At 44.5% G+C, this 27,658-nt stretch overlaps 1 protein-coding gene across 3 annotated transcripts in view; it reads left to right on the plus strand.

The window, feature by feature from the left end:
* KBTBD2 (kelch repeat and BTB domain containing 2) overlaps positions 1–16,147 on the plus strand; it is a 31,913-nt gene extending 15,766 nt beyond the window's left edge. For all 3 annotated transcript variants that reach the window (XM_072598882.1, XM_072598880.1, XM_072598881.1), the window contains 3 exons: positions 3,964–4,472; positions 10,337–10,502; positions 13,432–16,147. In XM_072598882.1, coding sequence (XP_072454983.1) covers positions 4,303–4,472; positions 10,337–10,502; positions 13,432–14,967 — 1,872 coding nt within the window. In that variant the 5' untranslated portion in view covers positions 3,964–4,302 and the 3' untranslated portion in view covers positions 14,968–16,147. The remainder of the gene's footprint in view (positions 1–3,963; positions 4,473–10,336; positions 10,503–13,431) is intronic.
* Positions 16,148–27,658: the final 11,511 nt, after the last annotated feature.

Below are 27,658 nucleotides of genomic sequence, written 5' to 3' on the forward strand. Positions count from 1 at the left end.
CTGCAAATCTTTCACTTGTAAAGGAAAAGCTGGACAATAAAAACTGTTGGGATTACTTTTTACACAGATGTGATAGTATGCCACCACTTTTAAGATGTCTCTGAGGAACATTCTTATGAGTAATTAGATCATGTGGGCCATGAGAGGAAGACCTTGCTTGCCCAAGGCATCTGCTTCTATTGTGAGAGAAATCTTTAGATGGTACTCAGGTAGGTCAGTGAGTACGTGTTAGGCAGGCAGTGTAGATGGTCACTGAGCCAGACCCAGCTTTGAATCCAAGGAAGAGGGGGCTGGATTAGGAATTGTGCCCTGCTTTTAAGGGAACTCCTGACATACAAATATGTATTCTTCCTGTTGTGTTACATGGTTTCAGATCATGCAGTACCATTATCATTGAAGAAGCTTCATTATAGATGAACTAAGAGGCACAGAAATACTGGCTTTAATGAATCATCGTTGATGACTTTCAAACAAGAAGTGGTGTAAAAGATACCATCCAAGAAATATATGATTGGGAAAGGAGGTGACCCAGTCATGTAGCCACCACAAGCAAAGGGTGGCCCAAGCCCTTGTGGTTGGTCCTTTCCAACTCTTGGGAACCCCATAGACCACAGCACGCCAGGTCTTTCTTTCCTTCACTATTTCCAAGCTCATTTTGTTGCTTCCATGACATTATCTATCCTCTCCTCCTCAGCTGTCCATTTCTCCTTTTGTCTTCAATCTTTCCCAACATCAGTGTCTTTTCCAATGAGTCCTGTGTTCTCATTACATGGCCAAAATATTTAAGCTTCAGCTTCAGTTTTTGGCTCACGACATTTAAAAAAATCTTGTAGTGCATTGTGTAGATCCTGTGTAGAGGGCTTCCAGGAGGAAATGAACACACATTTAGGAGGAGAGATCCTCCCATGGCAGTCCCATTGCAGATCTCATGAGGAGAGCATGGATGCATTGAAGACTTTGTAAAGGAGTTTAATAATCCTTCAAATTATTGTTTTTCATAAAGCAGAGAGTCCAGTCAAGGTTGAATTAATCATTTTAAAACACAGGTCTCATAGGGCTCAAGCACCATTTCTCTATAGAGCATGTCCCAGAAATTTTGGTGCTGTTTTACCAAGTTTAAGTTTGGTGTCTGTGTGTGTTCATCCTTCATTGCCAAAGAAGACCGTGACTTCAGAGAAATGATGACATGGCTTGCACTTTATTCAGTTTAAGATTTTAGAACTTCACCAAGTGTTTTTGGATCCCTTGTGTTTAAAGTTGTGTTGTCTTCTAGGTCCTTGCACAATTTCTTGTTTAGTAACAGCTTACATCTACATAGCAGTATTTCAGGTTTTCAGAACACTTAACATAGATGATCTTTCTAGGTCCTCACAACAACACTGTAAACTTGTGGACAAAAGGGATTCAGGATGAGAAAATTTTCATCTCCCTAGTCAGTTTCCATTTCCTCTAATAAAATCCTGATCTCTGATGTGTGCTCCCATACATTAAAATGGAAAAGAAGCTTCTTCAGTACAAAAGAAAAGTGTGTGAAGTTATGAACTCTTGGGTTATAGCTCTTAGAAACACAGGGCCCTCCCCAAGTTATCAGGTTGGTGAGGCAACTGCAGGTTTGCCCAAAGTCACCCAGCAGAGAAATAGGCAAACAGGATTAGGAGTCATGCTCCCATTTTCTTTTCAGCCCTGTTCTCTTGTGCTTTTGGTTCTTATTTTTGCAATAATTTGATCCTTATTTCTAAGGAATGATATGTGAAAATAATGACTAAGAAATTTTAAGATGATGGAAATTGGAACACAGGTAATCATTGTAATGAAGTAGAAAGGCCTTTATTTGAAGGAGATTGTAGCCAATCGAATTATTAATAGTCTGATTGATTTGTTGGTAATTTTCTCTTGCTAGGGCCATTTAGTCTGCGTTTTTGTTTTGAACTGTGGTAAGTTTTCATCAGAGATTCTCCTTAGTGCCCATGCTTTTAGGACGCCTGCACAGCAGCCAGTAGAGGCTGTGGGTGATGGGTTTATTAGCTGGACGTTGTGACTTAGCCTGTTTGGGGACCCCATTGCACCCCATCTCTTGGCACTACTCACAGAGCTGCTTTAACGCCTCTTCCAACAGCCGGTAAAATTGGCTGGACTTCGCAGAAGGGAGGCTCTCCTGCATCTCTCCTTGACTCTGAGTTCTAGGGTCTTTCACCCCAGAAGAGAAGCATCTTGTATACACACTTTGCTTGTTGTTGTGTCAGTGATGGTACTTTGAATTGCTGGGCCTGGGGTCAGAAAGATCTGTGTTCAAATGTGAGCTCAGACACTTACTAATTGTGTGGCCCTGGGCAAGTCTCTTAATCTGTTTGTTTTAGTTTCCTTTACTGTAAAATGGGAATATTAATAGCACTTGCATCCCAGGGGCATTGTGAGGATCAGATGAGATAATAACTATAAAAATCGATCCTCACAGTGCCTGGCACACAGTAGGTACTATGTAAGCGTTCACTCTTCTTATCATCATCCGTATTATTATCAGTGCTAGAGCTGGGAGGGTCACGAGAGGCCCCTAGGCCTTTTTATTGTACAGAGAGGTGGAGAGCCTTTCCCAAAGGCACTGGACAGCGAGCAGCAGAGGCAGGATCTGAATTCGGCCTCGAATCTGGAGTAAGCTCTCTTCACGTCTCTGGTTCATCTTGTCAGAACAAGTCATCGACTCCGATTGGCCTGATGTGATCCAACAGACATTTATTAAGCCCCCTACGCTATGGACAAGGCAGTGGGGGTGGAAAGACAAATTGTCCTTGCTACCAGAAACCTTGTACTCTCCTTCCTCTTCACATCCTTCAGCTTCAGCTTCCCGCTCAACTCTGACCCGGGCCAGGGGCCTTTCCTCATTCCCTGAGTTGTTCTTTTCCTGCATTCCTGATAAGATGATAGATTTTTTTTTTTTTTTGCATTTAGTTCTCTGTGTACATATTGCTTCCTCCCAGGAGAATATAAGTTCCTAGAGGGCAGGGAAGGTTCTGGTTTGAGTTTTCTGTTTCCAGGACCTGGCACCGCAGAGGCATTTAGTAAATATGTGTATTGATTTGAATTCTGTTGGGGAGATACCAGGTGGACAGACAAAATGACAAAGCATTTGATAAGACCCTGCTATTTCAGGTGTTATGTGAAGTTCTGCAGGTGTGGACAGAGAGTGAAGGGAGCCTGTACCCTCCCTGAGATAAGTAAGCTCTCTTAGCGGGGGAAGGAGGGCATCAGGGAAGCCTCCCATAGGAGGTAGGCCACTCACTGGACCTTGGAGGAAGCCAGGGATGCCACAAAGTGGGAGGCGCTTCCAGGTAAAGTGTGGAGCTTGTGCAAAGATAAGAAAGTGGGGGATGGGGTGCAGAGAAACCCCGGGAGGACCATTTGAGTGGAATATGGGCTTTGTGAGCACATGGTGCATGTTCTGGGTGAGGTAAGTAAAATGCCCTCAGAAGGGAGTTTGAGGTACACTATAAATGGTGAGCATGGGAGATAATGAAATTTAATCTAACGTGCTACTTGAATGTATTAGATAACTGTGTCCTTAAGAATAAGCTCTAAGAAAGTGAGTTTTCCTTAAAGCAGCTTCATTCAGATGCCTCGAAAGCCTCACTTGCTTTGCTGGACTTTTTACTCATGTGCTGTATTCATAAAGAATCTCCAAAATAAGAATTAACAAGCATTTCCATCTTATTACTGTCTTTCTGGCATGTTTGTTTTTGGAATGGAAATAAGACATTGAAGTTGGCCTTCTGTCTCTTATTTCTAAACTAAGGGTGTGTTGATACTCCAATTTTAACAGCATTTTAGAATATCTCCTTTCTTTTTAGGGTAGTATCTAAAATTGTACTTCAAATAAATACAACTTACATCTAAATGGCATTTGAGGCATTGCTTTCTAAAAATGTATTGGACTAGATTCCCGACTCATTGCAGTGTTTCTCGTTTCAGTTACTCAAGTGGATCCCAGTATGCTGCCACGAAATCTACCTCCTCTCTTCATTCCTCTCACTTCTGTGCAGTATTATTGCAAATCTGAGCACCATGTTGACAGACTGTCCTGAAATCCACTGAAGAAGACTTTGGTGCATACTTAATGTGGAGTCCCTTAGGAGTTGTTCCAAATCTGCAACAAAATATGAATTAGTGAATCTGAGTGTCTCAGGTTCTGAATGCTACAAATCACCTCACTTAGTCATTTCTCTTTGGGCTGAGGCATTCACCTGATCTTCCATCTGAAAGACTGCAGTTACCTTAATCTGGTCCTAGAGATATTAATGGAATACAGTCATGTCCACTCAGGACGAGAGGCAGATCAATACGGAATACGCTGTTTCCTTGTTGGAACAGTTCAAACTGTTCTATGAACAGCAGCTGCTAACTGATATAGTGTTAATTGTTGAGGGTACTGAGTTCCCTTGTCATAAGATGGTTCTTGCAACGTGTAGTTCTTATTTCAGGTACGTATTTTATCTGTTTGGGTGTCTGTGTATAGAGTGGATTTCTTGGTTTGACTATTGGTCCCTCAGAGCCCATTTTCAAAGGTGTCTCATCCTGTGTTGTTCAGTTCCGTATACAGATGGGATGTTTGTGTGCAGAACTCCATTGCATCAGAAACTACTTCTACCAGTGCCCATTGGTGAAAATGGAGAGCCCCAGAGAGTGTCCTGGGGAGTAAAGGCTTGCTCAGGCTCCCGCAGCCAGTGTGCTTCAGCGGTGGTTCTTGGGTCCAGGGTTTCCTTACCCCAAGGTCACCTCTTGGTCCACTTGGCTCCTCAGTTTCATTAGAGATGCTCTTACTTTTGTTGTATCATCTTCTTGTACTTAGGGAATCGATGAAAGAAGTTTGGAAAAGATTAAAGGAAAGAAAAATGGTGGATGAGAGATGGGGGCAATGGACTTTAAATTGGATGTTTGAAATCTACATTATTCTGACTAACTCCACTTAAAAGGCCCACACCTCGATGTGTGTGGGCTTGACTGGATTTTCAAAAGCTTTGTCAATAGAGCCATCTTGGACAGGCCCAGCCCACCTGGATGGTTCTAAGTAAGCACTCAGCTATAGATTGTCTGATTGAGAGTCATGGAGTTGACCTGGTTTTGCTGTGACTTTATGAGAACATTCCTTACTTGAGGACAGAACAATTTGCAGAAACGTGCCACTGAGACACGGGAAGGGTCATGGGGTCTGTAATGGTAGAAGAAAACTCACCCAGGTACAATGTTGGATTCTGGAAATATTTTGTGTTTTGACAGATCTTTCCAACTAACAGAGACATAAGAGAAATCGTCCCTTTATTTTCTTTTGATCTTTTAAAGCAATCCATTTGAAAAGACACTCCATTCATAAATTTAAAATTTGTAAAAGGCTTAACTTTTAAGTAGTGTTTCTAGAATCATGATTGATGTTTACAGGAGCAGTGTTTTTACTTAGGAGGAGAAAACCATCAGTTTGGGTTCCTCATTTCCTACTGTTTTTTAACCTATTCTAACTTTATCATATTTTATCTTTACCACATTCCTTGTTGAAGGCTAATAAACTAATAAAGCCACACCCATTTAAAACCCTTTGAGGTTGTGGAATGATTGATTGCTGGACCTGGAGTTAAGATCAGAGTCCAAGTTCCAGCTTTCCTGAGCATAGACCTAGAGCAGCCTGGCCTGCTGGGGGATGGGCTGCTCAAGGCCTCTCAGGGCCTGGTACCTACTCCTGATGGGCTCAGGTCTGAAATCCTGCTGATTGTTTCCATAGCAATGGGGCACTGTTAGCTGTTTCCATAGTAACGGGGCACTGTTAGCTCAGCTCGCTTCTCCAGGTCTTTTTCACATGAAGGATTATAGAGGCAGACCTTTTACTTACTGGGCTGGTGCAGTTACTTTTTTCAGCCCTAAATTCAGGACATGGTTTGTTTATTCATGGTTTAGGCTTATTGTTTTGGTTGATTAGGGCCATTTGAATGTTGGTGCTGTCAACCATTACATTACTCTTAAGTTTTGTGTCATCTGCATATTTGATAACCATGCCTTCCAAAGCTTTATTCAGATTATTGATAAAATATTAAGTAGAACAGATATCGAGTACGTTATTGCCTTTATCTCAGTTGAAATTGATGTCAGTACTTTGGGTTTGGTTACACAATTGGACGGAGCTCTACTCACCTGTACTTTTGTCCAGGCCACATTTCCTCATTTTATCTACAAGGATATTATGAAAGATTTCTAACTTCTTTGCAGAAATTGAGATGCTTTCTGAATTTGTGTTCCCCAGTCTATCAGTTTAGTAAACTTAGGATAATGATAACATCTAACACATGTATTATTTACTGTATACAAGACATTGTGTTAAGTGCTCTACAGTTATTTAATTTGATGCTCAAAAACCCTGAAAGGTAGATATTATCATCCCCATTGTACAGCAGAGGAATCTGAGGCATACTTTCTTCTCATTACAATACCATTCTGCTCTCCCACTCTTATTCAAGGTGTGAGGGACTACATGGTCTCATGGGAAGAGTGCACATCCAAGGTCAAGAAGTCTTGCTGGGATTTCCAAGACTTGGCCTTACCTCTTTGACTCTTATGAAGGCACTTAGTTGTTTGCCTTAGAAGCCTATTGAGAAGCAAACACTTCGTAAATCTTAAAAGTCCTATCTTCGAGTGAGTTGTGATGAGAAGCCTCCCCCTCCCTCCAAGTCTTAGTGATGTTTTTAAGATTGAATGCCCATTGGTGGTGGTTCAGCATTTCTTTGTCTCCCACACTGTATGCATCGTGATAGAGACACCTGCAGCCACCAGTATAATTCACAACTCACTTTGATTTTCACCAGTCTCTTACTGGTTCTGCCTTCTCTCCCATGCTTTGTTCCCCTCCGTATTATGCTTAAGACTTAGAACCGAAAAGGACCTTCTTTGTCCTCTTTTACCCAGATTCTGGCTTTATCAAGACATTTTTCACTCTTCCTCCTAAATTTAATTTTTATATCTGCTGGATCAGGTTGGTTAAATCTCCTGCCAGATTCCTTCCCAGAATGGAGTGTACTCCATCCCTTGCAAAACATACCATTGGTCTTGTAAATGGTTGTGGTTCAGAAAGCCATATCTGTAGCCAGTTTTTCCTGTTCGTCCAAAGTCATTACCCTGGACTAGCAGAAGAGATGTAGACAGTACCTAGGTTCCTTCTTGCTCTGTCATTCCCAAATGAATGTGCAGGTGCGGCATCACCATCCAAGTGTGCCCTGACCTCTGGGGGTCTGAAGAAGCCTGGCTTCGAATCCTGGTGAAATTCAGTGTTCCTATCTCATTCTCTTCTCTCTCTAGCCAGTTTCTTAGTACTTCGTTGATTTCCCTCCTTTTCTCCCTCCCTCCCTCTCTTCCTTCCTTCCTTTCGTCCATCTGTCTGTCCATCCATCTGTCTGTCCATCCATCCATCCTTCTGTCCTTTCCAGCATTCTCCAGGAGTTAGGCTTGGGTCTTTTGTCTTGGTTTTTTATACCTTCCAGTGCATGAAGGGGATCTAGGATTTTATCGATGTTGAGACTCCTTTCATCAGCCCATATTCCATATCACCCTTCCCTGAGTTAATAGAAAATCCTAGAGGTTAAGTGTCTTGGAAGGAAGTAAGTGTCTATCTTTCTGATTGGAGATATTACTCTACCCATGATACCACTCTCTCTCTCTGTATCCCCTTAGCTGTTCTCTCCATTTTTACTGTCTCACAGTAGGTGATTCCCAAATCCAACTTGTATCTTAACTCTCGAGTTCCGATGATAACACTAATCATGTTTTAGACATTGCCACTTGGTGCCTGGGCCTTTTGTCTGAAATTGAGCTCCTGTTTCCCTTAAGACTGGCTTCTTTGCTCTTTGCTTCAGTGGTATTACCAAGCTCCCAGGTATCCATTTCTAAAACCTTAATTCTTCCTTCTTACTCTCACCTTCCTATTCCTCACATTAATGTAGAGCTTTACAGTTTGGAGTGAGCTTTGCTTACAGATAGTTGCTCTGGAGCTAGGGCGTCTTAAGAATTTCTGTCCTCATTTTACAGGTGGGGAAATGAATCTAGACATTGTAAATGAGTTGCCTAAGATCATATACCTGATGAACATGAGAATTTGCCCTTCAGTTTAGGTCTTCTGACTCTCAGGTCCCGTGTTCTAGTCTCATTGCTGCCACCACAGCGCAGGCCTTCCTGCATTATACCTGAGTGTCCATAGTTAGTATCCTGGCCTCCTCCTCAGGAACATTGATCGTCTTTATTTTTTTTTAACTAAAATGTATTGTTGCTTTTTGTTTTTACATCATTGCATATTCCAATGTCTTCCCTTTTAAGAGAGTCATCCCTTATAACAAAGTATAAAAGACAGAACTAAGCCATGTATCCCCATCATTCTAGCCCCAGCGCTCCCTTCTTGGCAGAGAATAAGGGTGAGGCATCTTTCCGTCTGTTTCCTAGCATTCTGTTTTTGTTTGTTCCTTCCCCCTCTTTTTGTGACTCCCCTGGTTGACTTAATTCATTTTGTGTCAGTTCACATGAGTTTCTTATGCTGAATTCATCATATTCCTTGTTGCTTATAGCACAGTGGTATTCCCTTCATGACAGTTATGTATCACAGCTTGTTTATGTCTAGCACATGGGCCTCTCTTTTGTCTTGGAGTTCTTACTACTACAAAATCATGGTTCGTTCTCATTCAAATGAAGCAGAAACTCTTTTGTCTATCCTCCAAGGTTCTCTGTACTGTGGCCCCACTTTGCCTTTCCAGCCTTCTCTCTCTCTGGCCAAGTTGGTTTACTTGCTGTCCTTGAACATAGCATCCACATCTCTATCTAATTACGACTCCCACTATTCATTCACTGGCTGAAGCAGAAATGGGGTGGAGGGGCAGCAGGTGCCAAGCATGTCAAACTACTACCATCTTAACGACTTCATCCCCTCTGGACACCATGGATACAGCCCCAGAGCCCTAGGGAGATCAGTATCCTCCAGGCCACCAATCTGGCTTCTAATTTGGCCCCTGTAGCCACCATCCAGGGAAGCCACCTTGATGAAAATGGGACCTAAAAACCCTGTGGGCACCACAGCCCCTATCTCCTCAGTAGCTACAGGCTTGGAAAAGAAATGTTCTTGGTGCTGTCACATGGCTCAGCATCAGAGACAGAGAAGATTTTCTTGGTGGAAATGACAGAAGATATTCCATTTGCTACAGCCCTCTGCAAAGCAAGGGCTTTTCTGTCATCTGGCCTGCAGCTGAAAGCTCTTCCATGTACGTATGTGTTCTTTCTTCCTGTAAAAACACAAGCTCCTTAAGAACCCTTTCCTTCTAGTATCCCTTGTGCTTTGTGCATAGTAAGCACTTAATAAGTATTTATTCATCCATCCACCCAGGGCCTGGCTTAAGGCTTATCTATTTTTATAGGGAGTTTTCTCTGGCCACTCCAGCCAAGGATCACTTACCCTTCTTGTACCACTTTAAAAACATTCACACACTTGATTACCGAATGTTGTCAGGCAATACACAAAAACAAAATAGGAGAAAGACTGTCTTCAATCTCAAGCATATTTAGGTCTACTTTTTAGCAAGTGCCTTCCCAAATGGGTGGTGGGGTGGGAGGGGAAGGGAAGGCACTTGGGTTTGCCCAGAACAGATAGGTACCTCTTCTTGGTGTGGCTGTTCTTTATCAGCCCAACTTGATGTTTTTCCAATTTCTCAACCTCATTGAGGCATTTCTGATTGTGTGACTCCAGTTTTTGTATGTCTCCACTGAGGGATGGGAGGATTTTTGTTCTTTGTTTCATTCCCAAAATATTCTTAATCATGGCAGTCTTGTGAAAAGGTTCCAAAGCCCACCCAGAGTCTGAATGAAATCTCTCTCCCCATTGGTAGTTTTCAGTATGTGGCCTTGAGTTATTTGATGTTTGGTATGTGAGTGAACTTCATCTGTGCCACTGGACATTCAGCACTTTGGGGGTGAACAGTTGGATCCCATTTGTTCGCTTCCACAGTGTTGGCATTGCACATGATAAGTACTGGAAAATAGGGTACTGAACACATGCTAGCTGTTGACAGTGAGAATGGAGGAGTGGGGTCGCCTGGTCATCTTGGTAGAAAACTAAGTTCCACTAGACTTCCTTGGAATCTCTAGTGATTTGAATTAGTTATTTGCCTTTGATCTAGTTTAATTGTCATTTGTGGTATTTATGGCATCATTTCTAAATTTTTTGATAAATGCTTTCTTGACTAGTGAATTTCACTAGTTGTGACAGTTGTCTTCATTAAGTTTTACTCTGATATTTAGACTAACTTAAGATTTGTGGATTTCCGCCTAGGGCCATGTTCATGATTGGACTCAGTGAAAGTAAACAGACACACGTGAACCTGAGAAATGTTGACTCGGCTACTTTACAGCTCATCATAGCTTACGCATACACGGGAAATTTGGCAATTAATGATGGCACTGTGGAGCAGCTCTATGAAACAGCCTGCTTCCTACAGGTGGGTGTTCCCTGGGTCTGGGGAGTTCTCTTCTCTGATGTTCAGCTGAGCTGAGATAACTTCCTGTTGAGTTAAGGAAGTATTCTCAAATGATTTCCGTTAGTGCTTTCTTCCACCACTCTATTTTAAAATATCGTATTGTATGTTTTACAACATAAAAAAGGTGATTCTCCTTCCCTCCCTTCTCCTTTCGAATTAAAGAAGGAAAGAACTAGTAGTTTATTTCTCATTGTTTTGAAGATTATAAGATCTTTTTTAAACTGTTAAAAATGATCTCACTCTAAAAACTGACCTGGCCACATTTTCTAAAAATTTAATTGAAATTATGTGTCACATGATATTTCTATTTATGTAAGATGTGTGGTTTCAGATAAAGCTTTTTGTGTTTGCTGCATTCGTGTACTTCATAGGCTTTTGTTTCAAGAGTGTTGGAAACTTAATATTCTAATTTCTATTGGCATTACTTTATTCAGATGAATTTTTATAGCTAGCTTTTGTTTTTCTATCACCCACATTTCCAATGTATTCTTTCCCCTGATCCTAAGAGCAGTCCCTTACAACAAAGAAAGGGGGAGAGGGGAGGACCAACTGGCAGAACCAGCCAGCATGTCGGAAGAGTTTGGAAATGTTTGCCGGGTTGCACATCCTCAGTGGCAGCCAAGATGGGCAGAGAGACGGGCCCCTTTCTCCTTCATTTGACAAGGTCTGGGAGTAGTGGATGAACCAGAAATCTCTGCCTGGTACCTGGAAGGTCATTTGACTGAAGGGAACACGGTCAAGGCGTCCTTGAACCAGAGTAAATCTTGTGTAATGTCTTTATCTTGGGTAATTTATTTATATCGTGTGTTTTCTCTCATTTTCCCAGTGAACATTCTAGAAAATCAAGGATAAGATGTTCTCTGAAATCCATTGTCTTTGCCAGGGCAGACAGAAGCCTAGATTTCAGGAGTGGGTGACTTCAGGAGTGGGTGACTTGTCACTGCTAAGGGCTAGCTAGGGAAGAGGGTTCTTTTCCCTTCCCAAAGAGGATGGCAAGGGTAGGAGATGGGGATGAGGTGGGGCGGGAGGTGTGCCAGTGTACTCGCTGCTACAGGGCCCCAGCTGTTTGGATCTGCTTCCTTTGGGTTCTAAGATTTTTGAACCCAAACCTGAAACTTTGCATCCCCTGCCCCACCTCTACCCCCCAAAAAAGAGAATACTAGCTATAAATAAAGCTATAAATTCAATTATTGGTAAATTATCTCTTAGCAGAAGCCCTATAGACTCTCCCCTAAATACTTTTCCAAATTGCTGAAGTAGGGAGAATACTTTAGCACATCTAGACTCCAATTAATTTTGCCATTCAGGAATTTCGTGTTGGTTCTTTAATAAACTTATTCTGGCATAGTGACAGATGCATTAGGGGTGTGTCTCATGGGAAGGGTGCCTGAAATCAGAGCCTTCCCCACCCAGCCCATCCTACAAGACCTGTATGGCTGTGATTCTCTTTCTAACTAGCTGCTTACAAGATCACCAAATGAATAAATGCAACTGTCTTAGCAGCTTGAACTGAGATGTGTGCCTCCTTCCTTTGTAAGGATAAACAAACTGTTCCCAGAACACCAAGTGTCAGGTAGTGAAAATTATAGATTTAAATGTTCATCATTTGTAATTACATAATTTGGAAGACTTGGTGGTTGTTACTTTTAGGAAGAGTTTGTCATTCCTGTAACTAGCAAGTGTTAACAGTGCTACTTTTTATAATTCCCTCCGTATTAATAATTAACAAATCAATTTGGTGTATAAATGGTGGAAAGAGCATTAGTTCTTCCATTCGCTAGCTCTGTGACCTTGGGAAGGACACTGTTCTTCTGTCTCGAGTTCCTCCTCTGTGAAATGAATGAGATATCACCTCACTCATCTCTAAGACCTGAAGGTCTGTGATCCATTCCAGCTGGACCCATGCTCAGCATCGTACGTGACACTTGGGAGACTCTTAATGAGCAATTGTTGAGGTGCCTTGTCCTAAGTAGGGAAGAGCTCGATTTCCAGAACGTCCCAGGTATAGATGACGACAAATGAGGGGCTTAGATTGAGTGGCCTCTGAGAAGCCCTGAACTGTAGCTTCTTCCTCTTTTTGTGGCCTGGACTCTATGCAGCCATCTGGGGCAAGCTTGTAGACCCCTTTTTGAAGTAGTACTTTTATCCACATTCAGAGAAGGAACTATGGAATTCAGTCGCAGAATGAAGCAGATCACTTTCTTTTGTATTATGTTTTGGTTTGTTTTATGAGTTCTCCCATTCATTTTAATTCTTCTATGCGACATGATTATGGTGAAAATGTATTTAATAGGAATTTATGTGTAGAACCTATATAAAATTATATGCCACCTCACGGAGGGAGGGAAAAAAATCTAACTTATATGGTAGTGATTGTAGAACACTGAATATAAATAAAATAAAGTAGTACTTTTAAATGCATAAAGTAAAATACATAGGAAGCCAGTTTTATTGAAATTATAATAAAAAAGTATATTTTTTAAAAACCCAAGTTCATAGACCCCAGGATAGGAACCTCCTGGATGAATTGTTAAAGCTTCTTTTTAAACCTAATGGTTTGTTTATAATACTTGTCTTGTGAGAGGGTCCAAGTACAGTATCAGTGGTACTTTTGTATATTTGTGCATGTTTTTTCTTCTTCAGCCCAGTTTATCTCTCTGTCCATTCATTTATTTATTTGAGAATGTGCTGAGAGCACATAAGTAGGTACTTTGGTCCTTGGGTGAGAAGCAGAGTGTAAACTCCAGCTTCCTTTGACCATGAGAGTTGGGCTTCTGAATTGTGCTTTGTTTATGATCCCTGAAGGTGTGCATCTGATGCTGTGCACTTCTTGTGAAAAAAAAAAATGGATGAGTCTGTTCTGCTCTGATTGGTCTTTTTAAAATTTTAGGTAGAAGATGTGTTACAGCGATGTCGAGAATACTTAATTAAAAAAATAAACGCAGAGAACTGTGTTCGCTTATTGAGTTTTGCGGATCTCTTCAGCTGTGAGGAGTTGAAGCAAAGTGCCAAGCGGATGGTGGAGCACAAGTTCACTGCTGTGTACCACCAAGATGCATTCATGCAGCTCTCTCATGATTTGCTCATAGACATCCTAAGTAGTGACAATTTAAACGTAGAGAAGGAGGAGACAGTCCGAGAAGCCGCCATGTTGTGGCTCGAGTATAATCCGGAATCGCGGTCGCAGTACCTGTCCTCTGTCCTCAGCCAAATCAGAATCGACGCTCTTTCAGAAGTAACACAAAGAGCCTGGTTTCAAGGTCTGCCGCCCAACGATAAATCTGTCGTGGTTCAGGGTCTCTATAAGTCTATGCCCAAGTTTTTCAAGCCAAGGCTTGGCATGACTAAAGAGGAAATGATGATTTTCATTGAGGCTGCTTCTGAAAATCCTGGTAGTCTTTACTCCTCTGTCTGTTACAGCCCTCAAGCCGAAAAAGTTTACAAGATTTGTAGTCCGCCTGCTGATTTGCATAAGGTTGGCACCCTTGTAACTCCTGATAATGACATCTACATAGCAGGAGGGCAGGTTCCTCTAAAAAACACAAAAATGAATTACAGTAAAACAAGCAAACTTCAGGCTGCCTTTAGAACAGTGAATTGCTTTTACTGGTTTGATGCACAGCAGAACACTTGGTTCCCAAAGACCCCAATGCTCTTTGTTCGCATCAAGCCCTCTCTGGTTTGTTGTGAAGGCTACATCTATGCAATTGGAGGAGATAGCGTTGGTGGGGAGCTCAACCGAAGGACTGTGGAAAGGTATGACACCGAGAAGGACGAGTGGACCCTGGTGAGCCCCTTGCCTTGTGCTTGGCAGTGGAGTGCAGCGGTCGTGGTCCATGACTGCATTTATGTGATGACCCTGAATCTCATGTACTGCTACTTTCCAAGGTCGGATTCCTGGGTAGAAATGGCTATGAGGCAAACAAGCAGATCCTTTGCTTCAGCTGCTGCTTTTGGTGATCAGATCTTCTACATTGGAGGCCTCCACATCGCCAGTAGCTCTGGCCTAAGACTGCCGACCAGCACCGTCGATGGTTCTTCGGTCACTGTGGAAGTATATGATGTGAACAAGAATGAATGGAGGATGGCGGCCAACATCCCTGCCAAGCGGTACTCTGACCCTTGTGTGAGAGCCGTGGTGATCTCGAATTCTTTGTGTGTTTTTATGCGAGAAACCCACTTAAACGAGAGAGCAAAATATGCCACCTACCAATATGATGTGGAGCTTGACCGCTGGTCTCTGCGGCAGCACATTTCCGAGCGCGTGCTCTGGGACTTGGGGAGAGATTTCCGATGCACTGTGGGGAAGCTGTATCCATCTTGCCTGGAAGAATCTCCGTGGAAACCACCAACGTGTCTTTTTTCACCTGATGGAGCTGATGAGTTTGAGCTGGACAGGGACATGGTAGCCTTGCCCCCTGTATAGTGGTGGGCTAAGGACGTGCACACCCGCCTGTGCTCTGTAGTTACCTTTAGAGAAGAGAGCTTTATGAAAGGACTTGAAATGGGAATGTTCAGGCCTGTCTTTCATAAATTGTATTTTTATGCCCTACTCAATATTTGCAGCAGTATAATACATATATCAGTGAGTCTTATGGAGAGATAGACAACCATAATCTGAAATAGTTTATTCAGTAATTGAGAAACTTTTATGTATATCACAGGAGCCTAATTAGCATCTGGAGTATCTTATTTTTAGTCCTATGAACTTACCATTTGGGTCAAGTTTGCTTCATTAAGGTAGTTGGATGTTCCTCATGTGTCACATCCCAAGTCCTTCTGAGAGACACTTCCCATGTATGTTCCTGATTGCTGTGCTTCTCTGTGAAAGGGCTGGAGAAGTGTTTTTTGTGGGGGTCTCAGAGGTGAGCCCCCAGCCCTCTCTCTTGGTTGAGTTGGGCTGCTCATTGTAGGGCTCCCTGGTATAAGGGAGCTTCACCTCGTGTTTGAGGGTGTTCCACAGGGTGTGTAGCCCCTGACTGCAGGACCAGTCAGCTGGACCCCTCACACCTGGCCCCTTTGGAGGACAGGTCTTCCAAGCAGCGGGTAGATGACCAACTAGGGGTGAACTTAGGCGGCTGGGCTTGCAGAAGGAATTGCTAGCCCCTTGTAGTATGGGTCTGGATGGGATTTGAATCAGTCAGTGCCTCCACATCCTATGTTACAGGAACATTGGCTCATGCTTATATGACTTCCTGCTGCTGCTGAGGTATTTTTCCAATGTAAAACCAAGATTTAGTGTGGGTTAACCAGGTCTTTTAATTTTGATTAATTGAATAACAAGCGTTACTGTAGAGATTGTGTATGGATATCCCTTTAGCTATCAGGTTATTTTTTTTTCCTTTGGGGGTGGGGGGATGGGGTGTCAGGGTCAAGTTTGGTGGGATGAAGCGTTCAGGAATCCTCTGCATGAGGTTGGCAGCAGGGCACAAGCCAAGGGCCACTCTGGAACTAATCCCAGGAACCACTAGAAGAGGCGGGGCTCCCCCCACTCTCCCAGAAACACAGGTGCTTCAAGACCAACGTTACCAGCATGTTGAGCTGCATCATGTCCGGCACTGTATTTTGACTGGTGTTAATTTATTAAAGAAATTGTACCTTGAAAATGTTGACTCCTTTGTGTGTGTGTGTGTGTGTGTGTGTGTATGCATGCATACACGGGGGCAGCTGCTGAGCTCTCAGCTGGGCTGATTTCACCAGGTTGTGGTCATAGATTCATTGGGTTTTAGAGCTGGGGTCCACCTTCAAGAACTAGTACAACCCACTCTTCTTACAAAGGACAGAACTGAGGCCCAGAAGGGTTCAGATGAGCTGCTTCAACAATGGAACATTATGTGGAAAATACCCCAGGAGAAAGTAGAACTTGGGAACTCTGTTCTGGGCCTTGGATGCTGTTGAATTAAAGAACCGCATGCAGTGCCCGCCATGGCGGATTTTCTTATGAGTGAACGTTAAGGTTGGTGAAGTCCAAGGGAAGCGTCATCTCTCTGTGTCTAGATCTTCCCGGGGTGACAGATGGCTTTGATGCCATTTCTTTCAGAGGCTGAACGTGGCATTTTTCTCAAATGAACAAAGTTTGCTTATGCTCAAAGTTAATTGCCACTCATTTTCCTAAATGCACTGGGATGGGCAACATTTTCAGGGATAGTTCTGTGATTATGCAGATAAGAACTCTTACCTCTGTCTCTCTGTCTGTGTCTCCTCTCTCTCCCTCTCCCCTTCTCCTTTCCCCTGCTCCTCTCTGCATCTCTCCATCCTAGCAGTTCTGGAGTGATTTGTTATGTGTCAGTCTAAATTTGGTAGGCTGCATTGAGGAAGGAACAGTGCTGTAAGGGAAGAATCCAGGATCTAGAACCAGTAGGCCTTCATTGGAAACCCAGTTCAACTTCCTAGCTATGTGACCAGAGGAAAAGAATTTTTTCTCTCTGGCCCTCAAGTCCCTCCTCTGTAAAATGAAGGTGTTAAGTTGCATGATTCTAAATGGCCTTCTGATTTTGAAAACTAGTGCCTAGTTTAAAGAGTGTGTACTTATATCTTGTACAGTTTCACTTAATACACTGAAAAAAAAGGAAAGTTTAAATCCCTGCCTTCTAGAAATGGGCATTAGTCAGCTTAACCTCATCAGAACATCAGTTACTGGGCTTTTTAACGAGACTTTCAGAAACCCCTCCACATGGGAAGGAGAGCAAGGGGGAATGCACTTTGGAATAGCCACTGGCTCTTTGAATATCCTTGGTGTTCTTTTGTGGCTTTCCATTCTCATACTCATTTGAATGAATTGTACTTTTTGCTCGTTTGTTAAAGTGAATTATGTGCAGTCATAGAAATGAAATTCTGGTGAATCATTCAGGCACAAATGGTCATTCCAGGAGGAACCTAGAAAAAACTTCCAGAGGTTAGAAAGTGAGGACCTTGGGGACACAGGTGGTATTTCTATCATGTCTGCTCATTGCAATGAAAAGATTGAGAAGAGACAGGAAGTTGTTAAGGTGGCACCTCAAGGAAGGGATTTGAATTTTTGGAAAATGTTTAAAACAAAAGTGTAGTATACCTAACAAGAACTGAGAAAATCTTTTCCTGGAATCTTCCAGATCGAATCAAAAAGACTTCAAGATGAAATAGGAGGAAAGATCCAACCTGTATGTCCATACACACTAATCTCCATACCATAGAGATATCATACCTCGTACACTCGGTGCCGAGGAACTTGGAAGAAAAGTAGAATGGCCCCTGATCTTGAGGAATTTGCATTTTCTCACAGGAGAATGTGTGTGAAAGATAGGGATATAGAAAAGGGTTCATGTCCAAGATGGTGCTTGAACTAAGCCTCAGATTGGTGATTCTAAGACTCAAGGGTGAGAGGGGAGTAAAGATCAGACCTAGGGAACCAGTAGAGAGAGAGAGGAGAGTAATATCTATAAGGATCTGTATAAAGGGTCTTTTGGCTGCATTCCTGGGTGTGGAGAGACTTTGGTAATAAAGCCAGAAAGGTGAGTTGGGGCCAAGTGGTTAGGGCTTTTAAATGACAACACTTTTATTTGATTTTAAAGGCAACAAGGAGAGTTTTTAATGGAGAGTGATAACATTTTGAAGGCTACTACCCAGAGTTTCAAAGGGAACAAAGGCAAGAACCAGTAATAAAATTCTCTAAGGTCTGTATACAAATGCATGACGTAGGGCTGAGCAAAAGTGACTTGTGCCAACACAAGGCTAGTTTGATTTCATCTGAAAGACCTTAGCCTGAAAGGGCCAGAGTCTCCCATTGCATCCTTGGCCATCTCCAGCCATCCTGATGAGTATCAGGCCACTGGAACCAGACGACTCAGGAGAAGAAAGTGAGGCTGATGACCTTGCACGGCTCTCCCCTCAAATCCAAGTCAATTGCAAGTCATGTCATCATCTTGATGTCATGGTTCTCTTGGAGAACGAAGGACAGACCCAACAACAAGTGTCATGGAGACCTGGTGGTAGGAGAGCCACAACTACAATATGGCTCTGGAAGAATGTGTTTTATTAAAAAGAAACGGCATAAACTGGGAATTGAGGAGAAAAGTATGTTGATTATGCATTAAAGGGGTGTTTTCATGTGAAGAAATGTGGGGGCATGGGGATAGGAGAGCATGGACGAGAGATGGATGTTTGTACGTTGATTCCCCCATTAGACCATGAATTTGAGAACAGGGACTGGTTTTTCCCTTTGTGTCCCCAGCACTTTGTAGTGCTTTGTAATGCCAGGGGGCATCTTGGTGGTGCAGTGGATAGAGGACCAGTGGAGGAGTCAGGAGGACCTGAGTTCAAATCTCACCTCAGACACTTGACACTCACTAGCTGTGTGACCTTGGGCAAGTCACTTCACCCCAGTTGCCTCATCCTGGGTCATCTCCAGTCATCCTGATGAATATCTGGTCACTGGATTCAGGTGGCTCTGGAGGAGAAGGGAGGCTGGTGACCTGCACAGCCCTGCCTCACTCAAAGTCAAGTGCAAGTCATGTCCTGATTTCTCTGTTGGTACAGTCTTCAGCAACAAAGGATGAACATATACACTTTGCACCAGACCTGGTGCAGAGTAGATGGTGAAGGTTGGCTGGACTAACGTTTTAGTTGGGGAGACAGCATGTAAACAATGATGTACAAAATGTGTGTGCACGCGAAGTGTTTATGGGAGATAATCTCAGAGAGAAGGCACAAGAAGAGGAGAGAGGGATGACTGGGAAAGACCTCCTCCAGAAAGTGGGATTTGAGCTGGGTTTTGAGGGAAGCCAGGAACCAGGGAGAATGTTCGAGGCAGAGAAAGGAGATGGAGTGCAGGTAATGGTTGGGAGTCCAGTGCCACTGGATCATAGAGTACGTGGAGGAGAGTAGAGGACAAGAGTACTGGAAAGATAGGAAGGGGTTCTAAAAGCCCAACAGTTGCATAGTTGATTCTGGAAGTATTCGGGAACCACTGGAATGAAGGGCAGGGGTGGGTTGAGTGTGGGTAGCATGGTCAGACCTGCCTTTGCTTTAGCAGCTGAATGAAGGTTAGTTTGGAGGGGCAGGTAGACCTATCAGGAGGCTCTTGCAGTAGTCCAGGCATGAGGTGATAAGGGCCTCAACCACATGGCTATATAGGCTGTATAGGAGAGAGATGATGAAGGTAGAAGCAAGGCCTTGCAAGATTGTTTGGGGGAATGGATCAGTTGAGGATGGCATTGAGGTGGTGAGCCAGAAGACTGGGAATAAGGAAGTTGGGTGGGGGTGGGGGAGCCTTGGGGAAAAGATAATGAGTTCGGTAGTGGACACATGGAGTTTTAAGACATCTCCTGGACATCTAGTTCAAGAGGTTCAAGAGGCAGCTGCAGATGTGAGACTAGAAGTCAACACAATGCTTAGGGCTGGATAAATAGATTTGAGAATAGAATAGAAGCAGATGAGATCATGATTTGAGGTAGGGTGGAGCCAGAAGAGGAGAGGGCTTAGCATGGAGCCTTGGGGAGCACCCACTCTTACTGGGTGTGGTTCGTAGGAAGATCCAGCAAAGGAGCTAGGAGTGGCCAGACAGGTAGGAGGTGGACCAAGAGAGAGCAGTGTCACAAAAACCCAGTGAGAAGAGGGTGATCACCGGCATCAGAGGCCACAGAGAAGGTAGAAAGGATGAGGACTGAGAAAAGACCACTGAGTTTGGCAACAAAAATCATACTAGAAGGGCCATGGTCTGTGATAGAAGATCCTCTTTCCCAGCTTTGGGCCCCTTCTCAGCAGCAGGAACAAAGGTGTAGTATCAGAACTGGGCGCTTCTGACCTTGCCGCAGGTCCAGTCGCATTTCCATTACAATGTCCTGACAAGCAAAACAAATCTAGACCCTTGTCCATGTACCTGAGGACCGCTGTCATACCTATCCTCCCCAAACCTCTGTTCTAGATAAACATTCTCAGTTCCTTGTACATCACCCTCCTCATGAGCACCCTAGAGGCCCTCTGGATCAGCAGTGCCCTTCCTAAAATGTCACACACCATGGTCTAACCAGGCCAGAGCGTAGGGCAATTAATTTATTCCTGGAGCTAACCTATCGTGGTGCAACTCAGGATCATACTGTTGACTGACCTGAAGCTCTGATCCACTCAAACCTCTAGACTTTTTTTGCCTTCCCCATCTAGTACTTGAAAAATAAACTGAATTTGAATGTGAGACTTTGTGTTTTTGTCTCAAATTTCATTTAAAATGTAGTCCATCACTCAGCATGGAGTGATTCTGTCATCCATCCTGGTGGTCCCACCTAGCTTTATGTCATTCTTCAACTTGATTTAATACAAGTCACTGATTAAGACTGACATGTAGCACTGAGTTTGAGGTACCAGCTAGATGGAAATAGTGGAAGATGTGAGACTGCAGCCTGGGAGAAATCGGGGCTGCCTCTCTATAGATCAAGGTGTCATCTGCGTAGAGGTGATCATGGAAATATTGGTGTGACCAAGATCTCCAAAGAAGACACTGTGGAGAGAGAAGGAAAGGCATTGAGTTTCTGGGCCTCAGTTTCCCCAATTGAAAAATAAAGACATTTGGAATCAATGACATTCTGAGATGCCTTCACACTCTGATTCTATGAGAAAGTCAGAGCCTTGAAGGTAATACCCACACTCAGGGGGTAGGAGAAGAAAGGAGCAGAGAAGGAGATAGGGGGGTAGGAAGGGAGAAAGGGTTGGAAGAGTATAATTATGGGGACAAAGGTGGTCCGGAGCATTCAGTATTTTCAAAAGCTAAAAGTGTGTAAGGAGTGAATAAAGGTCTTTGGATTTGATCTTTAAGGTCACTGGTAACTTTGTAGGGAGGATTTCTGTAGTACGGTGGGGATGGAACCCAGATTGCAGGAGGTTGAGTGAATGAGTGAAGACCTGTGACCACTAGGCAGGATTGCCAGGATGTCTCTTCAGTGATGGGTTGGGGTAGATAACCTAGGTCCTACCTGACTGTGATTCTACAATAGCCTTCCTTAAATAGATGTGTGTGTCTGCTACCATGATTTCCTGAGCCTGGAATGTCCTTGATTGGCTGACTAGTCCTACCCATCCTTCAGGTACCTTCAAGGATAGATGGTTTCACTGGTTTGGTTTTGACCTCCCCTTCCACATCTTGGTGGCCAGAGAAGTGTATTTCTTGGCTACTTGTATCCCTTTGGTCACACATGCTTCTCATTCTAGTTCACCTGATTCTCACACAATGGGCACTGGGTGGACCAAGGTTGGAAATCTTTCAGGAGTGGCAAGGCCATGATCTCAGGACTTGTGTGTCCTTAGTTCTCAAAGAGGACCGTGACATTGGGAAATTGATGTCATGACTTGCAAGTGACTTGGATTTATGTGAGAAAGGGTTGTGCAAAGTCACTGCCTCACTGTTCTCGGGAGCCATGTAGTTCCAGTGGCCAGATACAGATCTGGATGACTGGTAGGCTAGGCTTTTTGAAGAGCCACTAAAGTGTTGCCTTTTGCACAATACCTATTCGATAATGGTCTTTCTTTCATGACATTTGCAAGATACAGTGGTAAAGCACAGAGCATGTATTTTGTTTCTCTGGAACAGAACTGGATGAGGAGGGCAGGCTTTTTGCCCAACTTTGTGGCTTTGCCTTTATCTTACTCTGCCCATAGGTGCTGCTTCATAAATGTCTGCTGACTGGGGAGAACACGACCACAGAGCACAAATGTGGTCTCCTCCTCCCCGTTCTCCTTGCCCCGATATCTGCTCTGTAGGGACATTCCCAGTCTCTTGATCCAAGGTGATCAACAGTCTGAATCCTGGGAGGCAGGATGGGTTCACATCTGCCCCTGACACCTGCTGGCTGTGTGAGCAGGGAAAGGTCACTCAGTCTCTGCCTGTAAGATGGAGATATAACATGGCCACCCACCAGACTGACTGGAGGGACAAAGGAGATGATTTAGTTCATCTCACGGTATTTGCCTCCAATTCATCATGAGCCATCATGGGTGATACTGATGAACATAGGTGCGCAAGCGGCAGTGTGGCTCACCATCCCTAAGAATAATGATGGATAGATGGGTATGGATAGCATTTATTGAACATTTTAAGCTTTGCCAAGCATTTTACAAATTTTATTGCATTTTTTCCTTACAACAACCCTGAGAGGTAGGTGCTGTTATTATCCTCATTTCACATCTGGGGAAACTGAGGCAGTTAAGTGACTTGTCCTGGGTTCCAAAGCCAGTGTGTATGAGGATGAATTTGAATTCAGGTTTTCCTGATTCCAGACGTGGCACTCACTTCACCATGCTCCATAGCTAACTGCCTCCTTCATACTTTGATGATTTATTAAGTTCCTGAGTGTGGGCGCTGTCCCCCATCACATCACCAAAGGTGACAAGTCTTCCCAAATTCATCTAGGCTGGCCCTGTTACCTATAGGACTGTTACCAAACCCAGGCCAGAAGCTTGGGAAGGCCCCCCTTCTCCCATTAGCATGGCCTTTGAGAACCCAGGGCTACCTTCAGTGCAAGGTGAGCACTGGAGTAGGATGCTGACTGCAAGGTTGGAAAAATATTGGGGGCACTTAGGAAATGAGGTGGCTTGCTCCAGTGCATCAAACATTGCTGTAACTTCACTTTTTTTGTTTTTATCATAGAAGAATTTTTTAAATCTCCTACACAATCTAAAGATAGGGGTCCCAATCTGGAGTAAGCAAGCGCCCCCCCTGTTCAAATCTGACCAGAAACACCAGCTGAGTGGCCCAAGGCAAATAATGTAACTGCCCCCACCTCAGTTTCCTTGTCCATAAAAGAGGGTTGGTAATAGCCCCTATCTCATAGGGTTGTTGACAGGCTCAAAATGAGAGAATGTTTGTAAAGCACCGGGTAAGCCTCAGAGTGTTATATAAATGATAGCTGGTATTATACTGTTTGAAGATGGTGAGGCCTACTCCATCCATGCTGGTTGCCATGGGAACAGTGGAATTTGCTCCTCCAAAGCAAATGCCAGAGGAAGGCTAGAGTCCCAGGCTAAGCTGCAAAGAAGGGACAGGCAGTCAGGAAGGAAAGGGGCTTGTAACGCCCCCCCCCCCCCCCCCCCCCCCAGTCCTCCTGCTGCCTGTCTCTTAATAATGGCTAACATTTATATAACGCTGGAAGGTTTACAAAGAGCTTGACATCCGCGTTACCTTTCTTCCGACCATCAAAACAGTTAATCCAAATTGTCAGCTTTTGGGTAGAGCCAGGGGAGAAGTGGGTGGGAACAGGTAAAAGGCTTTTTAGAGGGAATCTTAAGAAGGATTTAGCATTCTCATTCTCCAGCTGGGGCTCCTTAAACCTTGTTTTGTCATGGACCTCCCAGGGCAGTCCCATGAAGGCCATGCATTCCTTCTTGGGATGTTTTCAAATGCATAAAATAAAAAACAATTACAAAAAAACCCAATTATATTGAGATCCAGTCTGTGCGTGCGTGCGTGCGCGCGCGTGTGTGTGTGTACCCCAAGTTCATGGGCCCAGGGCTTGTCTGCAGAGGGAACGTGAGAATGCCTCCTCCCCACGTAGCAGCTCTGGCATGGACAGAAGAAAGACTTTCTTTTTCTTAGACGCATCTAATTTTTATTCCTGGTAAAGCCTGGAAATGTAAAGAACCAGTTCTTTAGAAACACAAACTGCGCCCAAACAAGAGGAAAGCAAAATAATGTCCAGCTTTCTCTCTCCTTGGCGCGGGGCCGGGGGCAAAAACCCCAGCATACAAGAAGTGAGCTGGGTGGGGGGGCAGCCGGCCCCCTCCTGGAGCTCGGCGAGGCTGGGGTCCTTTTGTGCTCGGGCTGGCCTCCACAAGGGGACTTCCCTCCCCATTCCCCTCCGCCTGGGTGCCTGCGGGCTCCTCAGGAAGGGGGAAGGGGGGGGTGGGGATGGTCAGGGCTGGGAATCAAATGGGATTTTCAAAGCAGAGGTTCAACTGAGGGGGAGGGCCCTGGTTTCTATCTTCTGGAGGTCCTTCCTCCAGTGAGCTCTGCTCCCCCAATCTCCCCTCCCCCACACAAGCTTTTCCTCTCCAGAGAGGCAGCCTTCCTCACCCACCCACCTCAGCCTGTCATTCCAGAAAGGGCCCCAGGTTCCCAACCATCAGCCCACCCATCAACACTGTCCCCCAGAATTAGGAAGGGAAGGCAGGAACCCATCATACCTAGGGGGGCAGTTCAGAGCTAGGAGGAGGGATAGATGGCTGAGGTCAGGCCCCAGAGGCTGCCAGGACTAGGAGGGGCAGTTGGGGGGGCACACGAGGATGGGGGGACATAGGACACCCGGGCAAATTCTTCCCCTTGAACGTGCAGCACAGCCCAGTTCAACAAAGGCGGCAGACAGGCTGGCTGGGGGTGGGGAGCTTGGAGAACTTCCCTTCCCAAAGTGTGGCATCGCGGGACCTCCAGATGAGATGGAGTTTGGCTGGGGGAGAATGGAGGAAGCAGGGCCTGGTGGGTTGGGAGGGGAGAGAAAAGAGGGGCACCCAGCTCAGAGGTAGTCTGAACGTCCCTGAGCTGCTCAATTCAAAACACAGCAAACTGAATTAAAAACCACATTCCCAGTAGCTCTGATAAGGAGGATCCCACAGTCACAAAAATGGGCATGAGGCCACTTGGGTTGAGCACAGAAAGGGGTGTAGAGGGTCCGGGGCTGGGGTGAGAGCGTACCTCGCATCTCATTTTGGGCCTCACTGATCTCAGAATCCCCTCCCTTTATCTGCATGGGCTATATCTGGCTGCTACCCATTTTTGTCAGGCTTTTCTAGAAGTAACGGAAACAGAAGCGAGCCCTTTGCCAAAGTTGCCAGGGCCCATTCATATATTCTCTCTGCTCATCCATAGAAACAGGTTTGCATTGAGGAAAGCCAACGCAGCCAGTGCAGCTCTGGACGGGAGAAAAGACAAGTCAGCCATGGAGGAGGCAGGGCAGGAACACTACCATTTTATTCTGTTTTTTTCCTTTTGAAAGAATTGGGCTTTGCAATTCGGCATAATTGGACGATAGGATTTACAGACGGAAGGCGTTTTTTACAATGATAAAGCTGCGAAAGGGAAACTGCCCCCCCCCCCCCCCCCCACGCACGTAGACTTCACCCATTTCAACTTTACATTTGACTTCCTGGGTGAAGACAGCCTCCAATGTCAGTCATCTTAACAGCACTAAGAGAATTCATCTTCTCTATAAAGAAGTACTTCTGGAATTCAGACGCAAACAGCCAGGGGGTCACAAACACTGACAGTCTGATTTTTTAATATGATTGGTCCAGCTGTAAAATAGTGAAACATTTCAAGAAAACAATGCGCCCTTCCACCATGGAAGCCTTCTGAGAAATGCAGTCACATTTTGCCTCCCCAGCATCAGACCACAAATGGATGAGAAGCTCACAGTACACCTGAGGGCTAGGAGGTAAATCATGCCCCACTGACATGATTTCAACAGTCTCCCTTCTTTAGCCAAAAAAGGGGGAAAAAGCAAATTTGAAAGCAGCTCTGCAAAAGACAAACGCATTGAAATTTTAGAGAACAGACCCGTTTCTGGGCATGCACGTGGTATCGTTTGGGAGCGATCAGGGGTGGAAACTTTGCGTCTTGATGCTGTCAGTAAGTCACTTGTAAAACCCAACTACTGGTGCGTTGAGAAGGCCAGATATTCATTTCTCTTCACTGTCCTGGAGGAACGTTTACAGAAGGTTGGACGTTGTGAAAAGAACCTTTCAAGGTCACGTTTATTGGGAGATTCTGAATGAGAAAACTCATTTCTATATTATGCTACATAGATTCCTCCAGTAACTGGCTGGATGCTGGGATTATACGTTGCACGAGATTTAGAGGCTTATCTGCTGGTAGACACTGCTGGTCTACTCAAGTGTCCATACCTAAAGGTCAGGGTGCAGAGTGTGGTGGATCAAAGGGTTAGGACACTGCCAAAGCAGACCCTCTGCCCCAAACCCTAGGGAACCAAACAGCAGGTGAAGAGAAACCAAGTGAGGGAGGGTTGGGGGGATGGCAGGGATACTGCCGTCCCCCCCTACCCCTGCAGTTTCCCACCAACGAGGTCACTAGCTTCTACACTACATCAGTCCAAACAAGTCCGGTTTCCTTATAAGCCTCAGGGACGAGAGATCCCCAAACTTGACAGTGATTAAGTATTTGGTTTACCAGCCAGCAGCCACAATAATGCAGGGCCATTGAAGAAAAGTAACTACTCTAAGCTTCAAGCCTTGCCCCTCACTTGTCCCAAGAGCTCCCCAGACAAACTCCTTTCCTCATCAGAGAAAGTATCTCTCCATTCGAAACCTTAAACTCTCAGATCATTCACAGATAATCCCCAGCTTCTTTCCAAAATAATCCTTTTAGAGGATTCATCTGTTCTCGATGACTCTAACCTGGGCATCTACAGATCCTGTTGTCCAACCTGGCTCATCCCCAGCCTCTCGTCCCCCCTTTGAAGTCACACAAGATATACAGCATCAGAATAGTCATAAACACCGATTTCCTTAAGAAGACACAGAATCAGTTTACCTTCAAAACACATCACACAGCAGTATGGTTATTGCTTTAAAAAGATTTTTTAAAGCAGGAGGAGGATACGAGTTAGTCTGAGGGGCTGGCACGTCCTGCATTGGATGGTGGGGAGCAGTGTTATACTGAATATGTATATATGTGATGCTTATAGGTTTTTTTGGGGGGGAACATCATGAATTCTACACCATTATAATCAGCCTTAATTTGAGTGCTGAGTATCTTCCTTTTGAAGGTGACCCTCACCTGGATGGTCTCTCCTAACAGGTGTGCCAGCCAATGTAAATACTTGCTACTTAGGACTTGGTTTGGAAGAACAGGTGTTTTTTCCACAGCCTATCCCAGCAGCATCACCTATGTGGACAGCCTGCACAGGAAGAATGGGTGTATATCCATGCCCAGGGGTTGGATGGGGGAGGCAAAGGTTCGTTTCATGAGCTTTCCTCAACATCCACAATCTTTATGCACTTCTGGCCAGGTCTTCCACACATGCCCTCGAACCTCCCAACTTTCTTGGCAAACTGGCAGAAAGATGGTCTGAGAATGAGAGGTAAGTTCTCTGCTGGCAAAATACCTGCAAGCTGGGCCCTGAGCCGGCCGCTGGACCCCTAGC

Source organism: Notamacropus eugenii, chromosome 3 (assembly GCF_028372415.1).
Source record: "Notamacropus eugenii isolate mMacEug1 chromosome 3, mMacEug1.pri_v2, whole genome shotgun sequence".
Taxonomy (NCBI): Eukaryota; Metazoa; Chordata; class Mammalia; order Diprotodontia; family Macropodidae; genus Notamacropus; species Notamacropus eugenii.